At 37.9% G+C, this 10,085-nt stretch overlaps 3 protein-coding genes across 3 annotated transcripts; 2 read left to right on the top strand and 1 right to left on the bottom strand.

Moving 5' to 3' along the window:
* Nucleotides 1–80: 80 nt before the first annotated feature.
* Nucleotides 81–3,174, bottom strand: LOC106174594 (uncharacterized). The gene is made up of 3 exons (XM_013556215.2): nt 2,412–3,174; nt 1,882–2,017; nt 81–1,118 (listed from the first exon to the last, which is right to left on the bottom strand). Exons 1-3 carry the CDS (start codon nt 2,991–2,993, stop codon nt 862–864), a joined length of 975 nt encoding a protein of 324 aa, XP_013411669.2. The 5' UTR covers nt 2,994–3,174; the 3' UTR covers nt 81–861.
* Nucleotides 3,175–3,708: 534 nt separating this feature from the next.
* On the top strand, nt 3,709–6,198 carry LOC147761098 (uncharacterized). Its single transcript, XM_087014507.1, has 4 exons — nt 3,709–3,924; nt 4,065–4,281; nt 4,576–4,805; nt 5,027–6,198. The coding sequence occupies exons 1-4, from the start codon at nt 3,868–3,870 to the stop codon at nt 5,618–5,620; spliced, it is 1,098 nt and encodes a 365-aa protein (XP_086870633.1). The 5' UTR covers nt 3,709–3,867; the 3' UTR covers nt 5,621–6,198.
* A 598-nt stretch (nt 6,199–6,796) lies between these two features.
* Nucleotides 6,797–9,816, top strand: LOC147761099 (uncharacterized). Its single transcript, XM_087015847.1, has 4 exons — nt 6,797–7,076; nt 7,412–7,682; nt 8,100–8,335; nt 8,724–9,816. The coding sequence occupies exons 1-4, from the start codon at nt 7,038–7,040 to the stop codon at nt 9,228–9,230; spliced, it is 1,053 nt and encodes a 350-aa protein (XP_086871973.1). The 5' UTR covers nt 6,797–7,037; the 3' UTR covers nt 9,231–9,816.
* Nucleotides 9,817–10,085: the final 269 nt, after the last annotated feature.

Here is a 10,085-nt window from a genome sequence, read left to right on the forward strand (position 1 = left end):
AACCACTTAATACATGTATATTCATGGTCTAACTCCTTCCTACAACGTATTTTAGATATAAAAAAGAAATGAACGGCCCCTCAGTCGTTGAAATATAAAAGATAATGAACAAATGATTGGCATAAGAGGTGATCTAAGTTTCACGAACCAACGTAAAAATCAAGTGATAATCTGGGGGAGTTCTACATGTACCGAATTGCAGTGTATTTGTAAAAGTGTAGCTAGCCACATAAACCACGTTTTCCCATTTTTGTATTGCTTTATTGGCCGATTCATGATCAAAAAACGATAACGACTCATTAACGGTCTGAAGGAATTTGAGTTATTGGGGCTAAGGCATAAATAAAAATATTTAAAATCCCAAGCACGTTAGATACGCTCCATGAATAAAAAAAATCAGATTAATAGCCAGTAAAAACTATTTGTATTGTAATTTAAAGAGCAGGAAAAGATTTAAAGAAAAGATGATTGGGTTAAATCCATTTTAAGAATAATAATAAAAAAGGGGCTTGTCTAAGGTTATTTTTAAAGTTTATTATTATAGACAGTAAAACAAAAAAGTTATGTAAAACATTATTTATTATTTTATTGCATTCCCAAATAAAATGTTACCTTTACATTTACATTCCAGCTATGCTATTAGCCGACATTTTGCACAGAAACTGCAAACGCCACCAGAATGTCAGGGCGGAATTTCTATTTCTCTGGTTTCAGTGTTACGTACCTTTTGTTTCAGAAGGGCAGGTAAATTAGCATAGTTTTGAATAAGGGGGGTAATCCCCACTAGGGGTTCAATGCTGTCTGCTTCCAATTACCATTTTTAATTTCCACAAATATTTTAAATTTCACATGGCCCCTTTGTCACAAACTCGGTTTCTCGTACAGGAAAATAGCCTCACAAACCAGAAGAAACCCAACAACAAACTGGGCGCTTATTTTAAAAACGCCAGAAAAGAAAACCGAGGAAATGAATGTCGTGATCAAGATAGAGAGCACCCCGACGTATAATTTAACTATGTTGTCCAACTTCTTTATAACTATAGCAACGACACAGCCTGTGATTACAGAGAACAACAAGTACAGAACTAGGAGGAAAACAACAGCTGTTCCATGGGTACCTGAAATTAATAAAAAAATTATTTGATGCATTACAATAATTGTATTGCGTGCTTAGAGGTTGCGTTGGTTCCCAGTCAGAATAATACATCTGTCATTTCACTGTCGACTGGTCTTTAATTATTGCAGCATGTTTCCTCTGTTTCCAACCGAGTCACAGAGTTGCCAGTCGAAAATGACAAAATGTCATTGAATTGTTAATTACATATATGTATAACTATACTGGCGAGTCCAGGATATTGCAGAATGGGGGAGCGGCATTCACTATTTTATTTATTTGCCTCACTTCGCTTCTGACTTGGGTTCGATTACTAAGTGAAGCACATTCTCTTTTATGGATAGCATTATCAGTTAAGGTCTGGGTTAGAGTAATAATATTTAAGTATTAATATGAATCTGACACAATAAGAACAAGAAAACAAGAAATATAACCGGCATAACGTATATACAAGAATTATACCTGGATCATTTATTTAAACAATTTTAGAATAGAATCGAATTTCATTAAGCAAGGGATTTGAAAGGAATAAATGGGCCTGGATGATTTTCATTTTATTAATTTGAACACGAATAGCATTTTCAAAATTCATACTTTAGTTAAACCATCAGCAAAAATAAATAAATAAATAATAATAATAATGATCATAATAAATAAAAAGACCAACCACCATTTGTAAACCTAGTGATACCGACCCTTTTGTAGGTGCTACTTAATTTATAAGAGTAAGACTAATCTCAATCTGGAATGTGAAATGCTATACGTACTTGCATGAAACAGCGGCCACGAGGTGGATGAGGTCCTCAGTTCCACTGCGCTAAAACATGAAGTCACGACTGCACCAAAGAAGTACAACTGCATTTGCTGTTCAATAAAACTTCGATGGTCATTTTTGAAAAGGTACTGAAAAAGATCATAATAAAAGTTCAATATTACAAAGCTTGAAAACGAAAGAGGCAAATTTCGTTTACATATAGGTACATTTAGTTTTTTCTCATCTTTTGTTCTGTTGAAATGATCGAGACTTTGTCGATAAAACCATTGTCTTCAAATGCTGAAATTTGCCTGAAATCCACATGGGATAGAGGGAGATGCACCGTATAACATGTAGTTTTAACAAACAGTCTTACAGGGAATCCACCTTTTCTTTTTACAAACAAAATCTTTCACACATATATTTGTGACCTAATTGACAATTGTGTGAGAATGATATTTTTATCTGCTTCACATAAACAATATTTTGCTTGAAGGATAAAAAACGTAACATAAAGTTAAATGTCACTGAATATTGTAGTACCTCTGTCAATATGGCTGCCGCTACACATAGCAAAGATTTAATCGCTGCCAAGGCAATGGCCGCCGGGTGAATATAGTTTCCTTTCAGTGTGTCTCCTGTGCTTTTTGTAACAACTATCCCGCCAATCAGTAAGACCAAGGCCAGCCACTGTATCTTTGTGATGCTACGTTTAAAAATCCACCTGTACGTTAGTGCCGCAAAGATCAACCGCATTTGTATTAAAACTGCCCATACTGGGGGAGAGGTGTAGTGCAATGCGTACACGTTGATGTTATTTGTAGAACCGTATAAAACGGCCGGTAGGGCAAAATATACCGAAAAGCGTGTCTGGAAAAGATTTCCCTGGAGTAGCATTATCGTCACCATGGTGATTAATTTCAATACTTCCGCCCATGCCACGAGTGTAGTCGCTGGTATTGGGTAAATGTTGTTATTGTAATACTTCATTGCGTACAACGTATACAACTTCCCCACGGCCGAGAGAAGAAAGGCCCCACAGTATAAGATTGCACTGCCACTGCCAACTTTTTCCCGCTCCATTGAGAGGGGTCGTCTGCTGCGTGTAGCTCCAGAGTTATCCATCTCTCCTGTCGGTCTACCATTTTGTCATTTTCCTCTTTTCCTTGACTTAGGCCTACTAGTTAGATCTATGCGTGGCTAAGGGCTATGCATTATTCACCGTCAGCGAGTGGGTTATATTTTTGCAAAACTACAATATATCAACGCATTATCAACTATAACCCGCATGTACAGTGAATCCTTTATGTATGTGCAGGAAAATAGGCTGTGGTTTGAAAAGCATATAATAATACCACGCTCCATATAGGCCTATAGGCCTACCTTTCCACAGATATTAAAATTTATGTGCACCGCTGGAAGCAAAGCCTCGGGCAAGCGCATTGCGACACGTAGGCCTATAGATAACATGAAGTTGTAAATGAATTTGTAAATTTGCCGTAAAAGGGCCCTTAATATACTATTAAAAAGATAGTAAGGGATTTTCCAGTTAGCCTCTGTGTCTCTGTTCGCAGCATTATTTAAAAAGTCACAGACGAATTTTGATAAAATATTCAGTGTAGCAAATAGGCCAAGGAAAAATGATAAGTTTTAGCTAGGGGGTGATGCGGATTACCACTATATAGCGCGATCTGCGTTGAAGCTGCATAAACAGAAATGTTCCCTCTTTACATTTCAATTTGATATTACATATGTATCGCTAGACCTCTTTATGGAAAAATAATTAGATTTACAACTATGTAACATATTACAACTGTTTATTGCATTATTTTCATATTACGACGTCTCTTAAACATCGTGGACGTCTTGAGCGTGAAGCGCGAGAAGATGACGCAAACAATAACGAAATAAATCCATGGAGACATTGTAAATAGTTTCAGTTGGGCGTATGGCAGTGTGAAAGCTTACCAGCGGGGCTACACCGGTAAAACATACCCTCATGCTGTCAGCAGAGGATGGTTGTAAGGAGATTGGCCAGGAACTGCCGACAGTCGCGGTATATAGGGGTTTCCATATAGAATACGTGTATGAGACGTACATGTAGAATCTAACACAGGTTTTCATTTTATTTCGATATGATCGATTATCGAATCCTGCACAAACTTTTGTCTTTTAATTTAAAAAAATATTTTACAGGTAAAAGAAAATAGCTCAGCTACTGGAAATGAAGGCAGACAACGGCACGTAGCAGTAATAGACCTAGAGGGATATGAGGATGAAATTATTGTTCCTGATATCACAAGAAAAAGTGAAAAAGTCAAGTTTAAAGCAAAGTCATTTTCAGACGGACAGTCAGTGACCAGCAAGGAAAGTGCAATATGCCGTATATGTCAACTGAATGATAAAGAATCGGGTAAGATCAAAGCTTTGTCATATTTGCACAAACACATATAGGTTCAGAGTCGTCTCGTTTGTAACAATAACATTTACCTACAGTAAATAAACGATTCTGTTTACTACTATAATATACATGTATATAAGGAATAAACTAGATATTCCCAGTACCAATCTCATTTAAAATTCAATCAACTGAAGAATCATACAATTGTTTGCTAACAATCAAGAATATAATTTCCAGAGATTAACTGTGGGGCATATTTGTCATGGCCTTGATAGAAACTATTTCCAATATTTTTTTTTCCTAAAGATGACCCTTTCATGGAATCTCCGTGCCGTTGCCAGGGCAGTCTGGGACTGATCCATCACAGCTGTCTCACGCGCTGGGTGACAGTGAAAGGGAACAAGACGTGCGAACTCTGTGGCCAGACTTTCCGAGGTATTCCGGAGCCCGTTTGGGGTAGGCAGCGTTCGAGCCAAAGATCCATAGACTCGAGCGACTCTATTCTGCAGCACGCCCTAGAAAATGCGACCACCGTCGTAAGTTGATCATAGAAATATTCTAAGTTTTCCTTATTTTTTATTTTTTCAATTGCTATATGAAAAGTGGATCTGAGTTGATTAATCATTATCTGTTTGTATATCTTTCTTTAAATTTCTTACTGTTTGTCTGCCTGTCTCTTTCCTTCTTTCCTTCCTTCCTTCCTTCCTTCCTTCTTTCTTATAATGTAGATTAAAGAGGATGTCATCTGTATTTCTAGAGCTGCGACTGCTGTAACTGGTGCGACTTTCGACGGAAAAGAAAGTGGGTGGCGCTTATAGTAGTGACGCTATCCGTCCTCCTCGGTGCGTCTATATTCTTAACCTACACCGCCAAACTGAATTACGATGCCACCATTGACAATGCTTACGCCTCTACGAACGACCAAAGAGACGCCAGAGTCATACTGTCCCTGTGCGTATGTTGTCTGAGTTTCTTTTCAACTGTGGAGGTGGTGCTGCTGTTAGTCTGGGCGTTCGGAGAGTGTCTTTTTTACTGCATTGACGCCATGAACCGGGACATGTTGGAAGAGTACATAGCGACTGTGGAAGCCATGAGGCATGGGCGTAACCTGGATGACGATACTTCTGGAAGTCTGACCAGTGACGAAAGCAGCACAAGTTCAGGGACTGTGGATGATATCGATCCTAATGGCGCAGCGCCACCTACAGAAGTAACCGCCACGAACAACATGGCTCCACCCACCTGTGACGTTGCGACAACTGGCAATGACGTCATAACCGTGAATATGACGACACAAAGAAGTGACAGCGGCTCAGCAGAAAATGGAGGTTGCCACGAAGAAACTGTTTAATCACTTTAACTTGCGGCTTTCTTTCAGTCGAATGGATATAAATCTTTATAACACACAAATTGGAATTTCTAAATGCAATCATGAACGATTTTGGGGTCATAACAAATCAACTTCATTTGTTGATAAGTAGAGACTGAGTCCAGTATGCGACGTTTACAGCAAGTAGGGGCCTACACTTTGTAAAAAAAATGTTGCAGCCGTGCACAGAGAGGGTCTGAAATCATGGCGAAAAAGGATAATATTTATGGTCTAGACGACGGAAATAAAAAATGGTTACGAAACCCCTTCTGTATACAAAAGTTTTAATGAGTGGATGACTGGATTGTTGAATTAGGTGAAAATTGCATTGTGCCTTCAAATTAAAATCTATTTAAGTGTTTTTCAACAGCATCATTCTGTTATATGTTTTAACTTACGATTTCACTGCAAGTTACGAGCCACGTGGCCGACTGCAATATTGTTTTGTTACCGGGGTACTATGATTTTGGTGCTGTGCTTGTGTGATAATGAGTAGTACTGGTACTTGGTGAAAACGGAACTGATTAAATCAACGAATTTAAAAGCTACATTACTTTTGTTATTTCTATCTTTCTGCTTTCTGCTTTTTGTGTGTGTGTGTGTGTGTGTGTGTGACAAGAACATGACTAAAACGTTTTCTTCGTCTACGTCAAGCACTGCTTCACTTCGTGGCTATCTGTAGAATGTTGCATATTTCTGTGCATATATCTTATGAGTAGAAAATGAAAAGGTTTTTGAATCCTTCTGCTAAAACTTAAAATCTCAACTGATAGGCCTACCTATGCAATGAATACCCTTTAACTTACCAGATAAAGGGTAAGTAATAAGCAGGGGCGGATCCAGAAATATTTCCTGACAGTCTTCCATATTATATTTGGTTATCCATTTTCCATTTTTGACCGTCTTCCGACAGAAAAAATTAGATACCCTTCAATGTAAACTTGAAAATCTGACCGTCTTCCGGAAGACCCAGAAGACGGCCTAAATCCGCCCCTGATAAGGTAGGCCAATTTACAATTTTAAGTCTTATAGAAACAGAAACAGCTGTTGCTACATCAAAACGAGTCGTCAGTGACAATCGAATCAAATCAAATGCAGAGCACTAAATGACATCTGGCGGCAGTGAAATTCACAGTGGAGTTAACTGTAATGTTGTAACAAACGCCCTGTTATGACGTCACACGAAACCGTCAAATAACGACGCTGCTGATTGTTGACGTCACAAGTGATGCGCTAGTGAACGGTAACCACACAACCAAAAAACCCACCATCGGCATCACACGGCATGGAGAAGAAGATGTAATTCACGTTAAAGACAAAAGAGCTTCCTTCCAATTATAGGTCTTTATTCAGTGGGAAATGAGTTACTAGTGTTTGCGTTACGCGTATCAACATTGCCATGTCGTCTGAAGAAACATTGCCACCAGTGGAAAATCGGGTAGGTCTAATGTAGGGCCTACATGTATAAAACACCTTTCATTAAAATGATATACATGCAAATACAGCTGTACATAAAAGCAGTTATAATAAATAAATATGGAGCTGTACACATAAGCTGTAAGGAATAAATAAACTTAAAAAATAAGTAATAATGAATAAATAAATGAATTAAAAAATAGATAAATTAATTAATTAACAAATAAATCAAATTGAAAATGATTGACAGTAATTTCCCTAATTTCTGGCATCTGAGAGAGGTTTTATACGAAAACTGAAAAAAACATGGTATCTTAAAGTTTTGAATATAATCCTTAATTTTATTTTCTGTTTAAGGAAGGGCAACCCGTCAGAAACAGCTCAGACCACAGCCGTCAAAGTACCACCAGCGGAACGAGTGCAATAGAGATAGAGGTCGCTGACGACGGCCAGAGTACCAGTGGGTCTGCGACACCAGCAAGCGGAGCCCAATCCAGAGAAAAGATCAGAAAGAAGAAGGGAGGAATGAAAACAGTGACAGATGACGACTTGTCTATCAGATCTGCCAGTGACACCAGCAAGGGAAGTGTTGTGTGCCGCATCTGTCAGCTCAGTGAAAGGGAGTCAAGTAAGTACCGCAGATTTGTGAAAACGATACTTATCAGCGAAAATACAAAAGACAAATTTATCATTATGAAAGCAAGGGCATATTGTCCGATAGAAAATGCAGCAGACGTGTGATTGACACGCTACCGATATTCTTCAATGTAACCCTCTGTTATCGTAGACGTATTACCATTGGGCAGGTGTTAAGATAATTCCTTTTATAGCTTTTTCAACATTCCCATATATATTGTTTGTGCACTTTTTAATAACGAAATTTGCGGCAGCCACAGTGAATAGAAACTGATAATGAAGTCTGAAAGTATTTCATATAACTTAAGTAGAGCCAATTACATGTACATATATTTAGGTTCTAGTTTTTTTTTTCTTTTTTTTCTAATCTTTAAATGAACCACAAAAATATCTCACTGTATCATTCCAGATGACCCATTAATAGAAACCCCGTGTTCGTGTCATGGCAGTCTCGGCCACATCCACACCGCATGCCTCACCAAGTGGGTGACCGTTAAACGCGACCGGACGTGTGAGCTGTGTGGTCAGAGTTTCCAAGGAATTCCCTCCCCTCGGGGAAGAAGACGCGGGAACGTCCTGAGAGCCATAGCATCGGATGATTCTATATTTGATTTCGCAACGGCCGTCGAGGCGGCAAGTAATTCGGTGGGTGATATACATGTACATGTATAATATATCAAATTTGAAAGGATTATTTATTTATATGTGCGTATTAAAAGTATTTCGTAAGGCGATTCTTCACAGTGTACAAGTGAGCATGTTCTATAACTAACTTCCGATACTGACGTTGTCCTACTTAACATTTCGTCATGATACAAAACTCGGATCATTGGCATGGGTGTTTTTATTGCGCATATGGCGTGGTAGTAATATATACTTTCTCTATGAATTACGCTAAAATGTAATTATATATAGCAAAAGCAACATATGTTTTTCAATTATCAAAAACAAGTGAATAAGTAGCTATCTACTGCTGTTTTTCACTTTCATTTTATTTTGAAAAAAATGTAATGTATAATTATTTCTTTTTCAGGAATACAGCCTTATGAATTATCTCGATTTTCGCGCAAAAAGAAGCTGGGTAGCGTTGATCATAATACTTCTCATTGTATTCGTTGGTGCCTCGTCATTCCTCTCTCAACACGCTAGGGTCAGCTATGACGACGTTCATCTCGACCCTTCCTCCACCAGAAACGAACGAGACGAGGCCAGGCTCATCATGGGCGTGTGTCTCGCCTTTCTGGTTTTCTTTGGAACTTTGGCGGGAGCTCTTCTTTTATTCTGGATGATAGGAGAGTGTTATTTTCTCTGGAGAGATTCCATGAACGAAGAATTACTCATCGAATACCGACAGGTGGTTGCCGAGATGCGCGCCCGAAGACTGGCGGAGATAAACGAGGCGCTGAGTCAGCTGCAGAACAACGATGTCGAAGCGGCTGCTGGTACTGCTGCTGGTACTGACAATCCAGTGGCACCATCTGCCGGAGAAAATTCAAACGAACAACATACAAACAACTCCCATTCTGTTTTTATAGTTTAGTCTTTTAGTGTTCCTATTACGCCAACAGATAAATAAGTTAAACACGAACGTACTGTTTATATATCCGTCCTCATTACTTAACCAGAGAATTTAACAGGGTAGATAGACTTTATAAAGGACAGTAGGCTATACTTTTTTCATTAAACTTGAAGGATTTCAAAATTTGATCTGAAAGACATTCTAAATTTACTAGAAGCATGTTGCGGCAAATTAAATAGAGAGGACGAGTGGCCTTATTTTTGGTCAAAAGTCATCCCCGATAAATTCATATTGCCTATGTGCATATAGGGGGCCTATGTATACAATGTAAATATAAATCTAAGTGTTTAAATATGTTTTAGGCGTTATTGTTATTTACAGTCTAGAAACAGGTATAAATGACTAGCTAAAACAAAACAATAAGTAAACTTTGTGATAGAAATGTACAGTAAGCGACTTTCAAGGATCGCCACACTTTCAGCATCATATTTGGCTATAAAATTAGAATATTTGACCCAGTTTATGTGTATGCAAATATAGGGCTTCGCTGGAAACGGAGACAATATCTAGTCTACTCTGATTAGTTTGTGCAGAGAAGAGATTAATTTGACTACAAATCAAAACAATATTATCAGTGGGAAAAGCAGGCCTCATTTAATAAAGGTTGTGGTCCTATAATAATAATAATAATAATAATAATAATAATAATAATATTATTATTATTATTATTATTATTATTATTATTATCATTATTATTATTATTCAACCGCGTAGACAATTTAATGTCTGTTGGGTTGATGCCGATATCCATGTCTCAACTAACACAGCACGAGTTTGACGATCAGAAATTGATAATTTGCTTTTCTGTTCGGCCTG

Source organism: Lingula anatina, chromosome 6, assembly GCF_051362555.1.
Source record: "Lingula anatina isolate TDL-2025a chromosome 6, LinAna3.0, whole genome shotgun sequence".
NCBI lineage: Eukaryota > Metazoa > Brachiopoda > Lingulata > Lingulida > Lingulidae > Lingula > Lingula anatina.

Bases quoted from the DNA above. Each gene is read 5' to 3' on its own strand.
- LOC147761098 (XM_087014507.1), top strand. From the start codon at position 3,868: ATGCTGTCAGCAGAGGATGGTTGTAAGGAGATTGGCCAGGAACTGCCG. The intron at 3,925-4,064 runs GTATATAGGGGT...AATATTTTACAG, and splicing joins AGGAACTGCCGACAGTCGCG to GTAAAAGAAAATAGCTCAGC. The intron at 4,806-5,026 runs GTAAGTTGATCA...CTGTATTTCTAG, and splicing joins TAGAAAATGCGACCACCGTC to AGCTGCGACTGCTGTAACTG.
- LOC106174594 (XM_013556215.2), bottom strand. From the start codon at position 2,993: ATGGATAACTCTGGAGCTACACGCAGCAGACGACCCCTCTCAATGGAG. The intron at 2,018-2,411 runs GTACTACAATAT...GATCTTTTTCAG, and splicing joins CGGCAGCCATATTGACAGAG to TACCTTTTCAAAAATGACCA. The intron at 1,119-1,881 runs GTACGTATAGCA...TATTAATTTCAG, and splicing joins GTGGCCGCTGTTTCATGCAA to GTACCCATGGAACAGCTGTT.
- LOC147761099 (XM_087015847.1), top strand. From the start codon at position 7,038: ATGTCGTCTGAAGAAACATTGCCACCAGTGGAAAATCGG. The intron at 7,077-7,411 runs GTAGGTCTAATG...TTTCTGTTTAAG, and splicing joins TGCCACCAGTGGAAAATCGG to GAAGGGCAACCCGTCAGAAA. The intron at 8,336-8,723 runs GTGGGTGATATA...TTTCTTTTTCAG, and splicing joins TCGAGGCGGCAAGTAATTCG to GAATACAGCCTTATGAATTA.